The sequence below is a fragment of the Rhagoletis pomonella genome, unplaced genomic scaffold, assembly GCF_013731165.1.
Source record: "Rhagoletis pomonella isolate Grant_MI unplaced genomic scaffold, Rhpom_1.0 Rhpom_scaffold_00006, whole genome shotgun sequence".
NCBI classification, from domain to species: domain Eukaryota; kingdom Metazoa; phylum Arthropoda; class Insecta; order Diptera; family Tephritidae; genus Rhagoletis; species Rhagoletis pomonella.
Window position 1 is genome coordinate 79,309,434 of NW_023458560.1, and position 24,539 is coordinate 79,333,972.

General features: G+C 35.9%; 3 protein-coding genes across 3 annotated transcripts; all 3 read right to left on the reverse strand.

The window, feature by feature from the left end:
* Window positions 1-179: 179 nt before the first annotated feature.
* LOC118742151 lies at window positions 180-691 on the reverse strand (the record flags this gene model as incomplete). The annotated part of the gene is made up of 2 exons (XM_036474111.1): window positions 180-348; window positions 446-691. Coding segments are annotated over 2 exons (342 nt in total), but the record flags the coding sequence as incomplete, so codon positions are not given.
* A 17,224-nt stretch (window positions 692-17,915) lies between these two features.
* On the reverse strand, window positions 17,916-19,202 carry LOC118742152. Its single transcript, XM_036474112.1, has one exon. It carries the CDS (start codon window positions 19,200-19,202, stop codon window positions 17,916-17,918), a length of 1,287 nt encoding a protein of 428 aa, XP_036330005.1.
* Window positions 19,203-23,045: 3,843 nt separating this feature from the next.
* On the reverse strand, window positions 23,046-24,335 carry LOC118742153. The gene has a single exon (XM_036474114.1). The coding sequence runs from the start codon at window positions 24,333-24,335 to the stop codon at window positions 23,046-23,048; it is 1,290 nt and encodes a 429-aa protein (XP_036330007.1).
* Between the last annotated feature and the right edge of the window lie 204 nt (window positions 24,336-24,539).

The window sequence follows — 24,539 nt, forward strand, 5'->3', positions numbered from 1 at the left end:
TTTATTTTATACTACATCTAAGGGCCTTGAGCGCGAGAGTGGCCTAGCTGACATTTAAAAAAAAAAATTTGAGCTGCACCTTAAAATGCATTACTAGAATCGAAGCGGTAATACGTAGGTGCAATGAACTTTTTAGTAAAAGATCGCATTTATTTTTTATAGATCCTTCTTTCTCACATTATTAAAAAAAAAAAATTTTTGTCGATAGGCTCCTCTGGCCCTTTAAAAACATCTATGTATTTCTTCTGCAAATCAAATTAATTTTCCTCTTCGACTAATGAATCCAGCATGCGCGAGCACATTGTAGATCTCCGCGCGTGGTATTTTCTCCGCCTGCCGTTCGTAGACCTGCAATCAAATAGTAAGCAAGCAATTTGCCATGTTACCGAATGTTACCGAATGCTTCAAACTTAATTAAAAATTGTAAGCAGCTTTTTATAATTACCGGTTCCTCGCCTGGTCCGAACCAACTTGACTTGGCTAGCACTTCACGTACGCGTGGCGTCTTGTAGAAGGGATTTCTTAGCGCATTGGGCAAGGACTCTTCGTATGCGTCATTTTCGATAACAGCAATATGTGCATACCGCTGTGGACGTGCCAAGACATTCGAAGCAGCAACGAGCAGTAGCAGAATGACAAAACAGACATTGTAGATGCCTCTCGTAAACCTGAAATAAAAAAAGGATGGATGAGTTGAAATTTGTTCTCGGATACTCCGCACAATGTACATGAATATGTATGTAATATGTAGTAGGTAAATCCACGATTGAGAGAATACAAAGGTTGCGCCGATCTCGGACCGCTATTCCTCTCTTAACGAATTTGACAGAATCGTGGTTTGCATGACGTCACACTTGTGCAACTTGTTTACGTTTTCCTTGCAACATTTTTTCTTCTTCTTCCATTCTTGCTCACGTTTTGGCATTTCTCTCTCGCAATTGCACCAGTGTGACGTCACACAAAAGTTATTCTCAAAAATCCTCTCTGATCGGCGCAATCTTGTATTCTATCATTCTTGAGGTAAATCTACGTTGTAAGCATACAAGATGGCACTCTTTCTCCACCACTTTAGGGACTAAAATACGAAAAGAAAAGCGATCCTCAAGAAAAACCGACAGAGGCAGGCACCTCCCTTCCGACAACAGAAAAGGTTCACAGGCATACAGCAGCGCCCAGCTACTTAAGTATCACTTTCAGGCCCGCCAAGAGAAAATTTTTGTAATTTTTAAAAGAATTTCCAAAGATCTCACTATATACTTGTTTTTTATGAGGTACGAGTTCGGACGCGGCAGATTTTCCCCCAATGAATACTGCTCTTTGTTTTGCAGACGGTGTTTTTATTTTATTCCACAGAAACTGCGTGAAAAAATTGCCAAAAATCAACGCGATTTTTTAGCAACTTCAAACTTGCACTTTGGTATACTAAAATTGAGTGGGTATACAACTGCATACATAGAATTTTTATAAAAAAAAATCTGGTTGGAAAGTTGCAAATAAGTATGCAAATTTATTGAATTTTCCTGAGTTTTGCACAAAGTTTAGAGATTTATTTTTGAGTGGTTTTGTACATAGTATGAACTATATTTTTATAAAAAATTCTTACGCTAATTAGAATAAAAAAATTTGCATATATTGGGACGAATTTTCTGTGCGAATATTTTGTCTGGTACTGTATATCATTCGAAAAGTCTGTTAATGCTGAAGGGAAGATAATTAATCAAATTTCAAAGTAGTTTAATATGAAGCGAAAAAATTAATTCTAAAATGACAAATACTAATGCATGTACGCATATATGGCGACTTAAATAGCTCATAAATGTATACTTTATTATTGATGCTCAATTAAGGAAACGTGCTAAGCAACGACTTAAACCTTTCAGTGTCGAAAAAATTTTACGGTAAGCTAAAAATCTAAAAGTTTGTTTATCAGGAAAAGTCGACCCCCTGAAGATGAGCAACAAATATTTTTTTTTGTGGAAAGCTTATCGTTCAAAAGTTGTAGCTTGACAGAGCACCTCTAATTTGTAAAAATTGTTTAAACCTCAAATAAACACTTAAAAACTACTAAGTTTAATTCAGCCTTATTTCCATATGGTTTCAGTAAAATATAAACAAAAAATATTGGTTTTGATTTTAAAAATTTATTCTAGTTATCACATTTATATACTCTGAGTTAATGAACTAGGAGTTTTTACCGGTGGAATAGTCATAACTAGGGAAGACAAAAATATGCACAAAAAAACTTAATAATATGGTTATTAAAATTACTCCAAATATTAAAAATATGCTTATATATGCCCCAAAAAATGCATACGTATAACCAAAATTTTTTTGATCATCGCATAAAAAATGTTGTACATACATGCAGTATTCCCCGGTTAAAAAAATCTTTTCACAAAAAGAAGTTATCAATTCGTCGGATTTTTTTTTTATTTATGTTACCGAATAACTTTGGAACACGTTAACCGATTTCTATAATTATATTTTTAAAGGAAATGTGTTACCTCACAGGTGGCCCAATAATAATTGGGTTTAAATCCGAAAATTGGATCATGAAGAAATTAACGATAATCTTAAATATTAATTTTTATATGAGAATTGAAGTCGGTTTTGTTTTTTGCTTAAAAAAATACTTGTTTTTATAGAAATTATTTCTAAAAATATGTGGACAAGTATACATAAATACTTACGTAAAAATATAATTTTTTTTTGTATTACTTTATTATTTCATTTAAAGTTTAAACTACATATATAAATGTCATTAAATTTAAAATACGTACATGCATTATCTTTTAATTGATTAGGTTGTCCAATTTAGCGGAATTCCTGTTTAATTAAACGAGTATCGGTTAATTGATTCTCCGGTTAATTGAACCAAAAATTGTTCAATTGTTGAAGGGCAAATTTATAGAAAATAACGGGACTTTCCATTGTTTGTCAGCCTTTTCTTTTTGTCAATTAATGAGTCGATTACGGATTGCAGTTGGGTGGCCAGTGGCTGATGTGGTATAACAGGTGGCAACTGGCAACTGAAAGCTGGCAAACGAGTTGCTATATTGGCCACTGCATTTTTGTGGTTGCCGCAGAAGCTTTGATTGAGATAACTTATTTCTTTTTTCAACTGGTTCTTCAGCTTATTTACACTCAAGTCTTAGTTGCTGGTTCTTCAAAATTTTATTACCTTCAACTTTATAGAACTTAACTATAGTTGCTATTCATAGTGTACATTTTAATTTCAGTGGCGTTGCCCATCGCCAACCCAACTGCGGCTGCCTTGTCATCCATAATCGACTCATAAACAAACCTCGTCAGCAACCCTGGCTATCTCCGCAAATGAAATTATGCGAAAATTAAATCACTTATTACCAAAATAATAATTTTTATGCTTTTTATGCTTTTTCGCCAAAGTAAATATGTATTTTGTGTCATAATATGCATTAGCGATATACTTTTTTTTTTTTTAGCCGAATAACGGTAAATTTCAAATATCTCGAAACTTTATACTAGAATAAAAATTTACTCGATTTTCAGAATCAGAAACGATTTGCAGGTTTTTACAGGAAGTCGTTCCAGGTGACCACCTTCCATAAGGTTTATTAATGGAGAAACCAGCTGTTCCTGCAAATCGTGAATATCGTAAAGCATCTGGAACGCAACTAATGCAAACTGATGTTTAAGAAAATGGCCTATTTTTTATTGTTGAAAATATATGTGGCATAAGTTTTAGTTTGATGAGATGAATGTTAGAAAAGATGTAATAGTTGTAATAACTATTCGTGAGAACCTATTCACACGATTCAAATAGTAATTTAATTTGATTTGATACGGAGCAATGTAGTGGTTATTTTGTTCCAAAAGTTTTGTATTATTGCCGAAAAAGAACAAAAAGACGATAAGCAAACTTAAAAAGCATCAATAACAATTGACTTATGTAAGTGCATTTATTATGTCTAAGTGCATTGAATACACAATAAACAAAAACTAACCTGACCCGAAACAATTAAAATACAACCAAGACTGCAACCCTAAACAACAACAAAGAGCCATGTGGCTGGCACCTCCGACACTCAACTAAATAATAAACGGAACTAAACGAATTATGAAACACATTTTATAATTTTCAAAATATATATTTTTAAACGGTCATTAAGCATCGACTAAGCAGACAACAGCAACAAAATAATCATAACAATTTACTGTTTAATCATCACAAAGTGCAAAGCTGCAAGCTGCATACATACATGCATACATATGTATGTACATACATATCAGCAATAAGTCCCCTTTCAGACACGTCAAGTCTTGCTTTCAAGTCTGCTCGTTCGTTGGCGAAGGAGGTGGGAAGAGAGGGGAAGAGTACAGATACCTCCGTACCGTCAATTCGTTTCAAGTTTTCTTGTTCTCTTTTGATCTTTTCGTTGCTTCCCATTTAAAGATCCAAGGACTTGAATTCAATAAAACTTGACGCGTGTGGAAGCAAAGAGAAAACACAAAAGAGAATGCGATAAAAATTGCTTTCAAGACTTGACGTGTCTGAAAGGGGACTAATAGCAGCTGGTCAATTCAGATATGGCAACCATCATAGCGGTGAAATAAACACGGCACAGCCAAATGAAAATGAATTCGTAACATTTCCAACTTACCTGGTATACAACAATTGCCTGCAACAGCAACAAAAATGCCAGCACCTTATGCGCTTAAGTGCTTTGTGGCATAGTTTTTCAGCGGCCTGGTGGCATCTTAACCCATAGAGGGTGATAGGCAAGGCACATTAAACAGGTAGTATCAGTAGAGCAAAAACAACATTTGCGTGTATTTTGTTGTTGCTTCTGGTATCGAAAGTGTCAACAACTGTTCTGAATTTTTTCTTCTAAATCAAAGCGTGCCATGTGAAATACAAAAAATTATAAAAAATATAAAATTGAAATTGGAAAAAATAAAAATTGATGCAACTTTCTTTCCTAGTAAATTTGTTTGCTTCTCGAAGCATTGATCCATCCTTTGCAAGGCCCAGTAATCAGCGGTCGTGCTGCCGAGTTGGGCGAACGTTCCAAAAGCTGCTATTCAATCGCTTGTTTTGTATGGAAAAAGGTTTCACAAGCAAATGGATTTTAACAACTTATAATTTTCGTGAGAAAAAATTAAAAATATTTGACATTTTCGAGACCAAATAATTTGAAAATAAATCAAATCAGCTGCTCTACTGATACTACCTGTTCAATGTACCTTGGTGATAGGGAGCCAATTAATGGTGTTCACCGTTGTGGTGTTAATAACAATTTGCAATAGTCGAGGGACACATTGGGATGGTACTTCATATTTGCACATCAGATGGTTAACGATTTTAAGAGTTGGGATTATTTCTTTTTGTTTTCGCTTGTCTTTTGTTGATATACGTTCAAACTGCTGTTGCCTTAACACTCCAATTCTGCTTGGAAAAAATTAAGTGCGATTTTATATTTCTTCTTATTCTACTTCTTCTTTAGACTGCTCGTCGAATATTACCGCCCCCGAGCCAATCTCTCATTTAGATCCATCAAATTCTGGAATATTACAGATCTAGTTTCGATTGGTCTCCATGTGGTATTACGACAGCCAACCTTCTCAGCAGCTGAACTCTCGGCATACGGGAAATAGAAGCCATGTCTACTACCTCTAAGTGAGGCATACTAATATCTAGGCTGTGCTTTTATTCGGTACCGTCTTTGGAAAAATCGTCTGCTTTAGGTTTCTATTGATTTAGTAGTAATAAATGAATTAAGTAGTAATTGGAATTTAAATTTTAAACAGGTTAATTTTGAGCTTTCTTATAAACAAACTAGCCCTCTGTGCGATACATTACTGTCGCGCGCCATTGTGAATGATGACACTTTAATAAAACGCAAACAAGTATGAAAAAAAAAAACTAAAGGAAAACAAAAGCGACAAGTGCCGGAAAATGAATGCGTGTCATTTGTGGCAAAAAATAAGCAACTGACAGATGGCGGCTGAAACAATGGCATAGCAATGAAAGTAAAATTAGTAAAGAAATAGAAAAGAAAAAAATCAATGAAAGCGGAAGCCCGGTAGGTGCGTTTGCGCAGAGCTTATGGAGAACATGCGTTCATATAAATATTTGTACTAGGGTGTTCGAATTTTCGACTTTTTTTTCAAAACCGGTGTTCGGGATATTCGAAAAAACCAATTTGAAAAGAAATGGTTCTTATTTTTTAAATTCAGATAAACCGGTTAGACCGGACATTAGCTTTTAATTTTTCGCAGTTGGATAACGCTTACAATGGAATAGAACTACTAAAAATAGACGTGGCTTTTTTTTTAAATACAATTAAATATACTCAAAGTTACTCGTATTTAAATTAATAGTAAAGCAAACAATAGATACATATAACATTATTTACATATAAATATTTAAAGGCTGTGGGATCAACTGGTTTTTTCCTTAGTTGTTTAAAACCTGAACCTTGTGTTTTCCAAAATATAGTATATTCCAATCATTTTTTAATATTTGTTATTAAATCATTTCGTGAACCGAATACCCTCTGGAATCAGATGGGATAGAATACAAATATATTTTTTGCAGCTACCTTTTCGCCACAGTGCCTCAGAAAATGTGTTTTTGCGAAAAGTTACTTTAAGCTTTAGATGAAGAACCCGGTTTATTCGATAACAAAACTCCGGTTTATTTGATATTCGAAAAATCGCGATTTGAAAAAAACTGACTAGAACCGGTTTGGAAAACCCGAGTAAATCACCCTAGTTTATACATAGTATGTTTGATTGCAACTAAGCAATGTACTGCATAACACTTAGGAACGACAAAAGCTTTCAACGACAACATCTGTGTACACTTATTTCTAACTACTTGATATGCGTGTACATACATTAGGGCGGGCCATTTTTCTTTTACTATGCGCGTATAAATTAGGAGGATTCAACGTATTATTCTAAGCAAATTTTCAGAAGAAAGCATGGAAATCAATGTGGAGTTTGCCAAATTGCAAAAATAGGTTTCAAGGAAATGTCAAAATTTTCACTGTTGCGCCATCTGGTCGAAGTTTTAAGAAAAAAATAAGCGCAGAAATGGATTCCTCCTACCAAAAAAAAATGTTATAGCATGTTTTTTTTTTAGTTTAAGCACGAATTTTCGCAATTTGGCAAACTCCAAATTGCTATTGGACCCATAGTTTCTTGGGAAAATTTGCTTAGAATTACCCGTAGAATCCTGCTGTGCTATAGGCGCATCGGCGAAAAAATATCCTACACAGATTGGCCCACCCTAATGTACATATGTACATATGTACGCACTTATAAGGTAAACAACATATTCGTATAATTACTATATGTATGTGTGCACAATTTTGCCGCAATTGAAAGTGATGAAATCAGCGATGCGTAAATGAATTTTCGCTTTGCATTTGCATGAAAATTTTTGGATCAGCGCCCGTTAGAGTCACTTTTCCAGTTATATGTACATATGTGTATTTCCGCATTGTCCGCTGGCCAACAGGCCAACATCGACCAGACAGCTACCTTCCCACTTGCAGACAGCCAAGTGTCCAGCTGCCTAAGCCAATTGGCTTTTATGTCATTCATCAGCTGTTCGAGTTGCCGTTTGCGGTTGTCCTACTAAAAAACAGTACCAGTAAATACACTTGGACATGTTCAAACATATCTATGTACATATGTGGTCACCAAAAAAACTTTACTCCTCACTGCCCCTACAAGTCCAAACTGGTATTTACTTACCCTACTTCTTTGTCATTTCTCGCCATGCGTGTAGCTTCCTTATGCTCTGCAAAGCCATGCGTAACAGTGTCACGTGCAATATTTATCTGGCCAAATGAGCAACAAGTGTAACAAGATCACAAGGCGGATGAGAGCCGGCAACTTGTTGTCACATGAACTCCATACAACCAAGTAAGTATGCAACTAAATACTAATGTATGTATGTATGTATGTACACAAGTGCGTAACCATGTTACATGACCATTAATTGGAGTGGCAACTCGTCGATTGTTGATGATGTTGCAGCAAATATGTATGTACATATGTATGAAAAAATTGTGGCCTGTGGCAAGTTTCGCCGGCTCCAGTTTTTACTTGTTTTACGGGCGCCGCTCATTCCGAATCGTTACGCACTTCCACATGCTGGGTACATACATATACATATTTATGGATTTTCACTTTTCCTTGTTGACGTTTATGTATAACCTGTAGGGGAAACATTTAGTCCTTAACTAGCTTAATACCACTTTCAGTAGAAGTCTAACTAGTTCCTCTTCTACATTCTTTCATGCTAATAACTGTTATTTTGTTCAATTGTCAACCAGTTGATGGGGAAGTCTTCACGTGAGCCACGGAGACGACCAAACAATTGCATTGAGTGGCATGTCACTGTGAGTAGAAGTGGTGACTCGAGGGCCAGGGCAACACAATTTTTGTGCGGCAAAGGATAAAACCATTTCTGATCGACTTTTTTGTGCTTATTACGAATCCATCAGCTCCGGATTTTGAGAAAAAAGTGGCCAAAGTGTAAAAAATCGGGTTTTTAACATTGTTCGAGAAACTCTAGCGAAGAAACAAAATGTAGCTTTCACGTAGGCTTAGCTTAAAGCTTAAACCTTCGACTTTCGAAATACGTCCGTGCCACATTTTATTTCAACCCGCAACTAACAAGTTCTTATTCGAATACGCTACCATTCGCCTACAGCGGCTATTGAGATAACGTAGAAAAAATCCATAATTAAATTTGTTCTCCAGCTTTGTGTTTACGTTGGGGCTTAAAAACTACACTTCATCCCTTCGATCGCTTAGGTAAGCAAAAACTCGGCTATCTCAACGATAATGTTGAAAATATTTGACTTCAATCGTAGTCGGTTTATGTTTGCGTGGAAAAGGTAATGCATTCCCTATTTTCTCACTGGGATATGCCCATGCTCGTATATCTGAATATATGTATACTTATACATAAATACTACATGCTTACATACATAAATCTATTTATTTCAGACACAAAGTCGTTTGATGCGAGATCGATTATGTCATTGCCACTTTCTTGGTTACTGTCCTGTGATGATGCAACGATTGCGCGATGGTATTTTTATTTTTAGAGCAGGCTATTCGCTACAAAAATGTGAGTTGCATCGTCCTTAAAGTATTGGGAAAGGGACCTGGGAACGTATTTTATCTCCAAATCCTTTATGAGGTCATGCGAACCAGAGTAGGACGACAGTGACCTGTTAGAATGTAAGTATTAGCTTCGAAACTTGTTTAATACCACCTAGAGTAAGTTTGGTTAGAGGTCAGGCTGTCTTCCATTTAATTGAGCATAGAAAAAAGGTGGATCAAAACGTTCTTTTCATGGAAGAATATACTTGGTCATGTCCTCTTCGGAAGTTTACTCTATATTCCTGAGACCAGTTGCCAAAATAAGTTTAAGAGAGTTTCGCTTAGCCTTCAACTGCACCGGTTTCAAGTTCATTTATAGCCCCCATAAAAGCTGAGAATTAGACCTGGAAGACACAAAATTAGTATGGCGGGGTTTCGCGAGAAAACTACTCCACCCACTTCGGCATTGATTCTAATCATCTGTCTGTGAAAAATTCAAATTAATTATCAATGCCTTTCTGCCCACTCTTCCCTATTTGAGATCTCCATACAGTGGCATTAATCGCTTATGGCGTCATTACGCATTGTTCGGATTGCTCCACTGTTTGGGATCAGTGGTATAATAGGCATCTCCCGCCAAAGGAAACTCGCCATTGAGTGCCAAAAAAGTGGTGAGAGCACGACATCTTTAAATTCTGATTTTACTCACAAGCTTTTTAAGTTTATTTTACGATATATTGCCTTGTTATAGGTTATGTTTAAAGTACCGTTCCGCCAAAGAAAATAAAAACCGCGAATATATCTATAAATATTTAAGTACTTGAATTTGGTTACAAATAACCAAAACAAACAATTAAAAGGTACGCAAGGTCGAGTCAAATGCATTTCAAATAAATTTTGTTATTACAGTACTTGTTAGACCTGTATGTATGTATGTATGTATGTCGGTGCGCCTATGTTTCTCGCATCAATTATTAGTTTACTTTTGTCCGCCATTCGCCCTCGCAGTAAGAAAAAATTATATCAACAATATTTCCAAAATTTTATTACGGGTTGAATGTTAATTATTTCCAAATTGGTAAAACACGTTTAAGTCTACAAATCCAATGACCGAAACAAAGGAAGCAAAAAAAATAAAAATACACAAAAGCGAATTCAGCACTATTTTGCCCCCAAGGTGTCCATTTATCGACTCCACACAGCACACAAAACTCTTCTTGGGTTCACAAAAAAAAAAAAAACCGCTGTACATCGCTGCTGTGGTTGTGCGACAAGCGGCGGGCTATGGCTGTCATTCGGTAGTCAGTAAGCATACTTATTGTCCCAAGTGGGCGTTTTAACTGTCAAAATTACAATAGCAAATACACTGTTTACAGTTAATTTAGTTCATTATAATTTATTTATTTCTTGGTTGTTTCTAGTTTAGCTACTAAACTTTGCGGTTTGCAAAAATATACTAAATGTAACAGAGGTTCATTAATTTCCAGCTCTGATTTGACCATTGTTAATTTTATTCACCACAGCGCATAGTCGGTTGTAATCAATTTGCAATTGGGCTAAGGTGAAGTCTTAAATAAACATTTGTTTAATGCGCTTCGAATGTTAAGTAATTGAATGTAGCAAATTGAACGTTTAGGTTGCATGGTGTAATCTAGAGTGTGGCTTATTTTTGTAGACACAAATAAAAATTACATTGAGAGCATGAAAGACCGCTACCGAAGTCGAACGTATTGCCTAATAACAAAAAAAAAAAAAAAAAATTAAAATGTTAGAAAAAAAAAGAAAAACCCAAAAGAGTCTGACCATTTTTTAGGATTTTATGAGGAATGCACTAACTAAATTATTCCGAAATTTAAAAAAAAAAACTACATAAATAAATAAATTTGTATGGAATAAAAACCGAACAAATTAGAAAAAGAAGTAGACAAAATTAGATAATAGCTAAGGAAATATGCTCAGAAGCCGACCAATGCTACGGCATGGCAAAAAGGTTCCCTTTGTACCTAACCTTGGAATACTTGCGGGCTTCTGGACCTAAAGGGCAATAAACAGGGCTGTTAATAATCTTCATCGTGAGCTTTACTCGTATGACTCGTATATATAGAATATAAACCTGTACTAATCGCAGCATTGTAGCTACTATAGAAAATACTCAATTGTCGACGAATGTGGGGTTGAATATTAATCCAGAAAATATCTGTCGCGCCATTTTTTTGACGGCGAAATATGACGCACTGACGTAAAAAGACGCGTAAAAAACTTCGGCGAAAAAAGACGCGTAAACCTAGATTTATACCTAGCCAAGTACTGTCACTTGAGCATTATTTCCTAACAACTCTCTAGTTAATTTTTTCGACTTTTGCGATCCCAGGATTAGACCGGGGATTTAGATATTCATTATTTTTCAACAACTTAAGGTGAGAAAATTGCACCAATAGAATTTGAGAAGCTGCCCTACCATATAATAAATAATAAATAAATGGATTTGAAACCTACTTTCTTATTTAAGTTTAAAAATATTTCATTAGTAACAAAACAAAAGACAGTAATTGAATTTCTACGCTTTCAATAATTCTTTAGCGTGTACATATCTGATAAAGTAACTTAAGGTATGTCGAAAAAAGCTCGATTCAAAAAAACTTAAATCAATAAATGTATTGTGTGGTTGAAAGAAATTCTTTTGTTTATTTAATACTAGCCGGTTACGGATGCGAGAGGCTTCGCCACGCGCTAAATGTATGCATATGTAGGTACATTTACGTATTGGGAGAAAGAAATCATATGTCATCATGTACTTCGTTTATTATATACATAACAAATCTTGTCTAAATCCGTTCAGTAACGTGGTTAAAATATCTCGCCTTTCCTTTATACTATGTATAGAAGATAGTAATTTTAAACTAGGTGGCAACTCTACTCAAAAAACTTAAAGTTTTTGTACATGCGAAGGCCAGGCACTTTCATTTGGTATCTCACTTTTTTATCCAACAGACGGTGAAGAGCTTATAGTTTTTAAACAGGTGGCAACCCTACTCAGATAAATAATACATTATTACACATTCAGAGGCTAAGTATTTTCCATTGACAGTGACGGTGCAGAACTGACGCCTACGCATATTAGAATTGAACAGTTGGCAACGCTATTAAAATTCTAGATTAAAAAGGTCACTCTCCTGTCGATACAGAATAAAATAGAGTCAAAATTCTTTCAATAGTTTTCGAGATTACCGCGTACAAAGAATCTCGACTTTCTTTATACTATGTATAGATTTAAATTTTTTTTATAAAAGTGTACCTCATTTTACATATAATTAACTGCATATAAATACGCATTTCAAAAATTGTACAAATATTGCAAAATGCAAACAAATTTACCAAAATTTCAAACTTTTTGCTCAGCATTTTTAGAAAAAATTTAGTCCCATATAATTATAGTAGGACAAAATGCAAGTTTCAAGCAGTTAAAAAATACCGTTGATTTTTGGGGAATTTTTTACGATGCTGGGCATTTTCTTCCATATCGTTACCTGATGTGCAAAAAGACGAAACAACCCATAAGAAATGAGCTTCAACGTCTTTTATCGGCCCAGAACCTCTTTGCGGCATAGGAAGGAGGCACCCGCTATTTTGAACAACCACTAAGAAGAAGTTTACAGAAATGGCTACTGGATGAAGAAATGGAAATCACGGAAGCTCTAACCGGACATTACAGACTAAACTACTAAAACGTGGCTGCCTTAGGACGCTATGAAGTCCAAAGGTTCAGGTTAAATCACAAAATTTCTTGCGGATGCTGGATTTATGAAGTTAACTGTTACCAGAATGATTAGAACTGTTCAGTGTATCTTCAAATCAATCCACATTACATATCGAATCACAGTTTTAAATGTGCGGTAAAAATCATGAAGTAAAGTTGCTTATTTTTCCTTAAATCTTAATGATTAAACAATAGGTCATAACTGATAGTCGATTACTCGGCATATCATACCCCAATAAATCTGGGCTATCAATGGATAATAAACTTATGATTTATTGAATGTGAAATATAAAAATTAATAAATACTTAAATTGTCGCCACTTCAAGCGAACTCACATTTCTAATAATACAATTTGAATTGCTCAATATTTTTTGAAACAACTTTTATCTTCACACTGCAGCTACAAATATCGACGAACACAAGAAGCAAAAGAGATGTAATTGAATTTTTTTTTTTTTAATATTGTATTTTGTACATTTGCGCGCTTTATACGTACTTTAATTGAACGCGTCCGATTGGCGACTGAAACTAACATCTTGACCAGGTAGCCAAACCGTTGTACATTGCACGTCGACGACGCCACTCAAGTCCGCCAAGCACTCGAATAGCCCAGGCTTGGTTTTGAAAAATCAAAACCATCACCAAAAGAAGAAGCAGAAGAAGAAAACCGAAACACCGTAAAGCAATAAGAAGAAATTCAGTGATAAACAAACCGAAAATCAAAAAATAAATAAAAAAAATTTGCCAGTCTCTGCGATGCACTTTTCGACGAGGAAATGTGCTTGGAAATGGTTTGTTTGGAAAACAAGTTGTCTGCGAAAAAGTAGCCATTGCTGATATATACACAGACATCAATTATGTATGTATGTATGTATGAATGTTTGTGCGAATATGTTGCCAAACCAAAACAGCGATGAGAAAAAATATACAGGTATTTACAGGAAAATTTATGATTACGTACATATGTATGTATGTTTTTCTCCCAAAATGTTGAAAATTAAGTGGGTAGTTGAGCTAGAAGAGCCTCCACAGTGCATTGTTTTGTTAGTCTGCTAGTAAAAAATTTGCATAGCTGCAAGCAAATTTCTATAAAAATACAAAATAAATAAACAAATAAAAGAAAAAAGTGCCTGGGTAACCCAACGAAGTTTATATACTCGACAATTCAACTAAAACTAATGCACTTAGAAAAAATTCAGCTAAATATATTCCTCTGATATTCTAGACCAATATGTTTGTGTTAAATCCTGTAGTACGGGAACAGGCTAAATGAGAATAAGAAAAAGTAGACAAAAAAATGTCAAATTAAACTCTGATTTTCTTAATCACCACAATTTCACCAACACTTGTTCATACACTCTAAACGTTGAACTGAAGTTTATGGCTCAATGAGAACGTAATATAACATTTTGCCTTTATGCTCGAATCGAACAGGTAAAGCGGCGACAATGAAAAGGCGACCTTTTGTGGGTAGAAACGAAAACACCACAAGATTCGGATTAGGATGACGTTGAAAATCTTTACTTCAATAGTTTGAATAAAATGTTATGTTAGATTAAGTTGTCAAGGTTGAGTAGCTCAAATGTGACGCCTAGGGACACGATATCGAACCGAAAGTATATAAACTTTAGCTGCAAAAAAAATCTGGTGCTCATTAATATCGGAATAGAAAGACTCGATATTCCAAATATCGATACCAAATTCAATAAATTAAATCTGAATATTGGTCTCATTTCCACTTCATTTCACTTCGATAAGTATTTGCGTATGTAGAGGTAAGTGTATATTCGTTATAAAATTCGTATTTTATTTGCGTTAAGTTTAAAAACATTGGGGCTGTTCAGGATGTTGTGGGATTGGTCTTGGATTTGCAGTTGGAATTGCATTTTTGAATTTTTTGCTGCTGCCATGGCAACCGTGTGCATTTTATTGTTGTGAATTTACAACTGCAAGGAATATGCAAATGCAAGAGCATATTCACAAGATTATGAACAGCCCTATTATTAACAACTTCCCTGTCCTTATACAATGCATTTTGTTAATGCCCCACGTCCACAGGTTTTTTGCTCTAATATGCTGAAGAACGTCCATATATACCATAACATATAATTTTTATAAATTGTTATATATTGCTTTAACTTGTTTTTGTTATTTTATTTTATGACTCATATGTGACTCATGGACGTAGGACGAAACAGTTTCTTTGCCACGTTCAATGAGTTACATGTGAACACATCGAGCAAAGTTGTTTTTGAGTTACATTTAGGGATGTTCCGATACAAGTAAATACGAGTATGTACTCGATACTTGTGTTTCGATAAAAACTACTTTTTTTACTCGAATCGTTGTTTCGATACCTACTTGGTATTGGAGTGCAAGGTGGCAAAGTCTTTCTGGCCACGGGTGGACCGGGGGCGGTCTGGGGAGCTCTTGAGACTAAGAAAGCTGAATCTCTCACTATTGGTGGGAGTGCTTACTGGTAACTGTGTGATTGGTAACCATGCTGTAAGGCTGAATGTTGCGGATAACCCTTACTGCACCAGCTGCATGGAGGATAATGAGGTGGAATCATCTAAACATCTGCTGCTCTGGTGCCCCGCCTTTGCGAGCCTAAGGTTTAAGCACCTTGGGTCGCACTTTTTTCACACTCCCGATGAGCTCTTGGGAGTGGACATCAGTCGACTGAAGAGCTTCGTTGAGAGCACGGAGCGTTTCTCCGGCAAAAGGTGTCGTCCTTCTCCCATAGCTTCCTCCCTCCTTCTCCCCCCCCCTGCGTCCCTTTTTCGCTCCCCCCTCTGAGGGCTTCACAGCGGACAGCTTAGTCGAGTCCAAGTGTGCCTCCACATGCGGAGGCAGCCCGCTTACCTAAGCTAACCTATATTTATTGTGCGCTTTTTCTTTTTACTAAAAGAGAACTTTCAGGAAAAAATCTCGAAATTTTCTTTCATATATATTTTTACGTTAGGTTTTTTTCCGTACGTCCACGTATCATTTAAAAAAATATCGCGTACCCTTCACACCAAAAAATTTGTCCGAAATTGTACACAAAAATGAATCACATGTGACTCATGAACTTATTTCAACACGCTCTCGTGAGTCACATATGACTCATTGGACAGGGAAGTTGTTAACAAAAAAACTTTCAATGGAAATTTTAGTAACGTAGAGACACGTCAGATACTTCGGCTGATAAAAAAGCAGGAAAGATTTCTACATTTAGGAGCTTAGAAAATTGATCTTAAATATTTCAAATATTACCACAAAAAATTTTATACAAATGACTTGCTCAATTCCCAGAGTTTTTAAATTTTGAAGTTTACACTTTGTCTTTTTTAAGATTTCGTCACGGCCCGCCAGATTGGAAATGCCCATATGTATAGGGTGATCCTTCTCGAACTTTTTTTAAATTATAAATAAAACACTTAAACCAGCACTGGTGTTGGAATCTTTATTATCACACGAAAGAACAATATATGAAATTTACTGTTAAAAATAATTTCATTCAAATGTTGGCCGCGACTACGTTGTAGGTGGTGGGAATTTACCTGTTTTAGATGTGTAAAAAAATTGGGTTGGCAAAATTGTCTCAACTGTTTTTGATGAAGATGACAAAATGCAACATTCTGTCAAAAAATAGGAAGAACGAAAATTACAGTATATACTTATAAAAATCTAAATTAGAGGCAGACTTCGCAGACTCTCATACATTGTATCTAAAAATATAGCAACTCTGTTTATTGCGCAGACACGTCACACGGAATGGAGAGCTCTCACGTAAATTATTATGTAAAGAAAAGACAAGGTTTCAAATTATTAATAACACTGGATCACAAATTTTAGTTTGGTTTTTGTTCTCCAGGCGCCATTATCCAATTTCTATGTAAAATTGCTCGGTGATTACAAAAATCATGAAAGAATTAAAAAAACAAACTTTAACAGAAGAAAAATTTAAAAAATAACAGGTGCATTTGTGCTGAAGCCTGTTCTGTTACAAAAAAAAAAAAAAAATCAGGGTACTAGCGAAGAAAAGCGATGGATATATAAAGTAGTAATGAGTGGTCAAATGAAAATGCGCATAGCTTTTTGTATGAAATGTGAGCAGAAAAGCGTGTTTCTCAGGTGTACGTGGCGTATGCGTAACTTTCTTTTCTGCTCATTTGTCATATAAAAAATCTTTGCGTATTTTCATTTGACGACTCATTACTTCTTTATTTATGCCTCGCCTTCCTTCATTCGTTACTTGATTTTTTTTTTGGTAACAGAACAGGCTTTAGCACAAATGCAAAAACTTGGCACAGAACCTGATATTTTTTAAATTTTTCTTCTGTTAAATTTGATTTTTTTTTAATTTTTTTATTAAAAAAACAAAAACTAGATTAATTAATTCTGTGTTCGTATGGAATAGTAGCTTATGCGAATGCCGCATTATACTAAAGCCAGCCTTTCGACATAGGCTACGATTCCATACGAACACAGAATTAATAATTTGTCAGAAACTGTGAGTCCTCTCGGAAAGTGATGTATAAATGTTTTATGGAGATTTTTATTATCTCATTTAAGATTGTTAAATTGGTTCGTAAGATATACGTGATTAAGTGGAACCACTTTTTGTTTTAAGCTACATAGAAATTGGGTAGTGGCATCCATTGAACATTTTTGCTGTAAACCAGTGTAATTAATAAGTGGTCCTTGATCTTTATTTGGTATTTAAATCGATTGTGTACAACGTTATAAAGCATACTTGAAGCTCTTACCTCAGTGTGGCGTGGTAGCTGGTGAAGCGGTTGATGGTTCTTGTTTGAGTGAGTTTAGATACATAAGTACTTTATGTAATTGCAAACTCCGTTGTACCCGCCGAATCACGAAAACTGTTATTGAGCGGCGGGGTACACATGTATTTGTGTGCGTTTGTGTGTGTATGTATGTACATATACGTTGCATATTACCGCACATTAGGGTGGTGCAATAGGTTTCGGCTGGAGGCCTAAGGAAATTCTTTTTTAACTAAAGGTTAATATATTTATTCGCTTAAAACAACTGAGAGCTTTCTTAAATACTAATGTCTAATACAAAGTTATCTATGAAATCTTGTAGCATATCTGTTAGCCTCTCTCTATAAATATCATCGGTACGAAAAGCTTCCAAACATATCTCTACTCGCTTGGCGTCGAAAAAGTCGCTGAAACCATTTGCTGATGAGGTTAAATTTTCAGTTAGTACTGTCGGCAAATCGGTTAGATGTGAGAAAAGTAAGCTCTCAATCAGTCCAACAATCCGGAACTTTTCTGCAGTCTCGTAAAACTCCTCGCGCGGCAAGAAGCTTTCAATGTTAAGTTGCTTGCACTTCAAGAACTCGGCCATAAAATGATAGTAGTCACTAAGTAACTCAGGCAAATACTGCTTGCGGAAACTGCTGCTCGTCGGTATCGTCAGCACTGTAATCAGATCCACCATGGGTGGTGCATAGCGGGCGAGTTGGAAGTCCACCAAACGACTTTGTAAGGGCGACTCACCATATTTGCCATACTGAAACATTATGTTGTTCGCCCATAGATCACCATGCGAGAAAACATTCAGATATTTGTCCGATGTCTGCACTAATTCGAAGATTGCCGCCATGCGTTTCGGAAATTCACGTAATATGTAGTCCAATTTTTCTTGGTATTTCGGCAGTAGTTTTATTAGTTCCAAAAATACGCAATTCCCGTTGTTGAAGTTCCGCTTCCGTACGTGGTTCTCCGATATTCCCTTGGGGTAGGAATTTTCAACCACCGCCTCGGGATGTAACTCATTCAGCTTGCGACCACAGCTTGCCTCGTAAACAATAGAACTGGCATGCAATGCGGCCAGAGATTTCAATATGCAGTGGAGATGCTCGTAGTTGAGTAGCCCATCGCGTCCTGCACCCATGCGGAAATTCTGATCCGCAAGGTGTTCGAAGACTAGAAGTTGCTCGTCAGCATAGTAACATTTTGGCGCGATGATTGGAAAGATTTTCTGCAATTCAGGCATCAATTCTCGGTACACGGCCACCTCTTTTTTGAAGACACCGAATTCTTCTATATACTCCATGCGGGAGGCCAGCTCCAGAGGCGGCGACTTGGTGAAGAAGCGTATTTGTTCGTAATGTTCTTGGCCATTAACGTCAATGCGGCGTACTTTGAGAGTGAGAAATTGATGGCGGCCCAAAAAGCCGGCAACAGTGTCTGCATTGGAGGAATGCTCGTAGCTGAGAACCTCCAGTGTGCGTGGACGAGTGGACTGAGTGTTGTGCTCATGATAGCGCTGGCAGAGATTGTTTAATGCATCGGCGCTAAGTTCTGCTGTGGTGGCCATATTTTCGTGAACGGATGCAGCTTTGCACTCAAATTTAAATCTAACTAATGTATATCTAATCTCCTAACACTTTTTACAACAATCTGAACTGGAGTAGCCTTTGAGGCAGAATGACGACTAAGTTTGAGTTCTCTTTGGTACATTCTATCTTTCATAGGTACTTATATGAGGATCGCAAGAGTTCAGCAAGCTCGAGTGGAGTGCGACGACGTATTTGTTGAGAAGCTGTAAAATAAAACAGATTAATTTCTTTATTAAGGCACACACGCTGTTTATGAAATATTGTAAACGTCGTTGGGATTATAGCGATTTATGTAATTGAGAATATGAACTGCCTTCTGTAAAAAACATAGCAAATACCTAAGTACTTTGCTCACATCTTCATTGAGATAATATATAACTGAGCGTTAGATTAAAAAAGTATGTAACACATACATACATATGTATATATCGTCGATGTTTTTGCAAAATCGCCTATCTTACGGCGCTCAAATTTTACAGGAGAGCGAAAAAATGGGGTTTCTTTGAAGGCACTGGCTTGAGAGGCGCTATTTTTTACAACGCTTTTATCAACTTGCAATGTTGTGTGTCCAGAAACTTTCAATGTTGTGGATCTAGAAACTTTCAATGTTGTGTGTCCGACACCATAAAACCTTTGCTTTGAAAAGTTCCTATGAAAAAGCATAATGCATAGGGCGACATCTGTAGTGAATAGGGCGAGGTAGATGACATTTAGATGTCGCCCTATGTACTACGTTTGCTACAGCGGAAATAGACGACACGCCATTTCTTTAAATAAAATTAATTGGTGCTCGTTTGTATGTAAATACATATGTAAATGCATGTGTGTGCACCTTTCTATTAATATCGTTGAATTATTTTAATATCTATTGCAAAATTTTATTCAGACAGGACTAAAAAGTAGAAAATAAATAATATAAAAAAACTGTTTAATATGCAACGCTTTTATAAATGGACTAAAAAGTAGAAAATAATATTTCTCAGTCCCATAGAATTTGTTTTGATAACTTTTGATTTTGAAATTTTAGCAAAAGTCATTATAAACAATCTATGAAATTGAAAATGAAAAGCGTGGGGCGCATGTAATACACTTGAATTGATATGAAAAGTAATATATGAATGTATGTATGTGGGTATATGAATAACGACCGCTTAAAATCGATTTCAAAGTTCTACTTTCGCTGTAGAAATTTTAGGTCTACGTTATGTAGTTTGACTATTGTCAATTAAATCGAATGCTTTGTATTGCATGCGCTCCACGTTTTTCATTTTCAATTTCATAGATTGTTTATAATGACTTTTGCTAAAATTTCAAAATCAAAAGTTATCAAAACAAATTCTATGGGACTGAGAAACATTATTTTCTACTTTTTAGTCCATTTATAAAAGCGTTGTATATTAAAAAGTTTTTTTTATATTATTTATTCTAGCTATTATTTTACAATTCTGTTGTTTTAATAACGATTTTACGATTTTTTTGCATAAATGTCGATGCCTGGAGTTCAGGGTTACCAAATCTCATTTTTGTCGCAGCGGCGATTTAGGCGGTTTTGCAACTGGTCGATCGACGGTTTTGCAAAAACATCGACGATATGTTTATGTTAATTTCGCAAGCCAATAATTTTCGCCTTAATATATTCGGTCTTATTGAATTTGCTTGCATTAGTGAGCGGTGGGTTGTATGTATAATGTTATATTCTTACGTATGTATGTATGTATTCCCACATCCATGTAAACAACAGTAAATTTGAGGGAATACGAGTATTTTGTTGCTTACATATTATTAGAGTAGTTGACAAAAAAAGGTCTTACGCTAGATGTAGTATTTACGTGGTCAACGTTTTGGCATATGTGGCCATAAACCAAAGACAATCCCCAGATGTGCGCATACAAATAACAAATGTAGCCATTTAATCTTAATCTTACATTTATGTATATTTTACGTTCGCGTTTTCTGATTTGTTTCCTATGTGGGCAAATCCCTGGGATCGTGTGCTTTTGTATCACTCAACCTTAAATTGATTTCAATATTACTTTTTATATAAAAAACTTGGGCCATTTTGATAACAAATGTGACGGGTTCTTGTAACTTATTTAATTTATAAATTTAATGATGCTTTTTTTTTTTATAAACAATCAAAGTGATTAAAATAACAATTTTGACGTGTCACTTTGGGTATCTTTTGTACGGTTTTGAGTTGAGTAGAACTTTTACAGCGCAAAACGGAGACATTCAAAAATCATGGCAAATAGTAAATGCAATATTGGAAAACGTAATTATCAAAAAGGTAATATCTTAAGTTCTTTTTCATTTTGCACTTTCAGCGATAACTAAATTCTTCTCATTCGATTATACATATATGTACATATTAGGGCCGATTACAAAATAAAATTAAAGAATATTTTAAAATTTAAAGGATGCTTTATTTTGCTGATCGATTTCATAAAGCCACTTTAAAGATAAAGGTGCCCATAAAGGCTCTTTAGTTAAATACCCAAAATGGAAATTTAAATGACATAAAGGTCCCTTTCGTAAGAAAAAAAAATGTAATTTTCGTAATATAATTGCAGATTTATGACAATCAGCTGATGCAATTTCGCCGAGATCAGCATTGCCAACTTTGTTATTTACATTTAAATGAACCTTTTGTTATTATTCAATTACCATTGTATTATGAAAACAGTTCTTGTTTAAAGTACATCTAAATGAAACTTTAACTAAAACGAAACTTTTGCAAATAGGACCTTTAAGTGTTGCACATGGGCCCCTAGTTACACATTAAAGAACAAAATAATACCCTTTACAGTTGTGCGCACTTCAAAATCGTGAAAATATAACAAATATTGTCTGAATAGGTCTTTGCGTGAATAGCTTAAAAGTTTCCCTTATTTTGATGGCACACTGACAGACTAAGGGCCATTTTCTGAAGTAACCTTTAACTTTATAGCTCACTTTATACTTAGATTAGATTAAAAATAAAGCTATGTCTAAAGTTAAGCATTTCTATTATCAGTTTTTGTCGTATGTATGTTTCTTGGTTGTAAACCAATTTAAAACCGATAATAAAGTGCTTTACTTTAGACACAATCATACATTTTAATGCAGCCTTTAAATATAAAGTGAGCTTTAAAGCTACAGGTTACTTGAGAAAACGGCCCTAAGACATAAGAGGTTGGCATTAAGCGTGATCGTTAGATAACATTCTTCACAAAGTTCATTGAAAATGCTAAATACATAAAATAAAATAATTTGTATGTGTGATAGTACTATCGATAGTATCCCAGCTCTAAGATGAGCCATTTAAGGGTGTACAGAGTACCTACATCAACTAGCTAATGGGAGCTTTGCAAAACAAGCCACTTCCGCTCAGAGTTTCCGTGCGCAACAATAATATCAGCGCATAGCTTGCAATTGTCAACATAAAACGACGTCTTTTCACTACTACAAAAATATTTAAGGAAAAGAAGATTTTCGACTCACCCGATTGTGCTTACCGGAAGGGTAAGAACTATACCAAATGTGAACTGAACAATGGATTGCATGCGCCTCCCGGTGTGAAGGGTTTCGTACATACCTAAAGGGTTATCATTAGGCACCTCTAACTACTAAACAATAAAGTAAATGAAGAAAATCCAAGGCGTTTGCTCACGAGGAAGAGTTTTCTAATAATATTTGCTTTATATTCGTGTTTTTCCACTCCATACCTTATTGTATGTAGTTAATAGTATTTACATTATACATTCATGCAAATACAAAGTAACAAATATAAATACAAGCATTAGTAAAAAGTACAGTAAACATAGAATCTGCCAAACTTTTTGTTAAATTTTAATATTCAATACAAAATTATCTATGAAATCTTCTAGCATATCTGTTAGTCTAACTCTATAAATATCATCGCTACGAAAAGCTTCCGAGCATATTTCCACCCGCTTGGCGTCGAAAAAGTCGCTAAAACCATCCGCTGATGAGGTTAAAGACTCGGTTGATTCCGGTGGTAAATCAGTCAAATGAGAGAAAAGTAAGCTCTCGATCAGTCCAACAATTCGGAACTTCTCTGCAGTCTCGTAAAATTCCTCGCGCGTCAAGAAGTCGTCAATATTCAATTGATTCTGCTTTAAGAACTCAGTCATAAAGCGATAGTAATCACAAAGTAATTCAGATAGATGCTCCCTACGGAAGCTGCTGCTCGTCGGTATGGTTAGCGCCGTCATTAAGTCCACCATAGGCGGTGCATAGCGGGAGAGTTGGAAGTCCAACAAACGACTTTGTAAGGGAGACGACTCACCACATTTGCCATACTGGAACATCATATTGTTGGCCCATAAATCACCGTGACAAAGCACATTCAGATACTTTTTGGACGTCTGAATTAACTCGAAAATTGCCGCCATGCGCTTCGGGAATTCGCGTAATATGTACTCCCTATTTTGCTGGTATTTAGGCAGCAATTTTATCAGTTCCAGAAATACACGATTCGCATTATTGAAGTTCTGCTTCCGCACATGGTGCTGCGGAATGTCCAAGGGATAAGCGATCTCCACCACCGCCTCGGGATGTAACTCATTCAGCTTGCGGCCACAGCGTGCCTCGTAAACAATCGAACTGGCATGCAATGCGGCCAGAGATTTCAGTGCGCACTGAAGGTGCTTATAATCCAATAGGCCATCACGTCCAGCGGCCATGCGGAATTCCTGATCGGCCAGATGTTCGAAGATAAGCAGCCGCTCGTCGGCGAAGTAGCATTTCGGTGCCACATTTGGAAAGATTTTCTGAAACTCGGGCAACACTTCGCGGAATATGCGTACCTCCTTTTTGAAGAGACCAAACTCCTCTATGTACTCCATGCGAGAGGCCATTTCTAGTGGCGGCGACTTGGTGAAGAAGCGTATTTCTTCGAAATGCTCTCTGCCATCAGCATCAGTGCGACGTACTTTGAGTGTAAGAATCTGGTGCCGACCAAAGAAGCCCGTTACAGTGTCTGTATTGGCCGAATGCTCGTAGCTGAGGACGTCTAGTGAGCGTGATTGAGTGAACTGACTATTCTGTTCGTGATAGCGCTGGCAGAGATTGTTCAAAGCTTCACTGTTCAACTCAACTGTGGTGGCCATTTTGTTGAAGAAGGGAAGTAGCAGGAATGGGCACGCTTTTTATTACGCTGTGTGAACTGAAGTGGTGGACGATGCAGATGTGTCTATTTCTATTGAATTTTGCATTCAACTAACAACAGAAGAACGCGGTTATCATACATACATACAAATGTATTTACTTAGAGATAGCACTTTTTAAGATAGCTTTAACTGTCGCCGAGATTA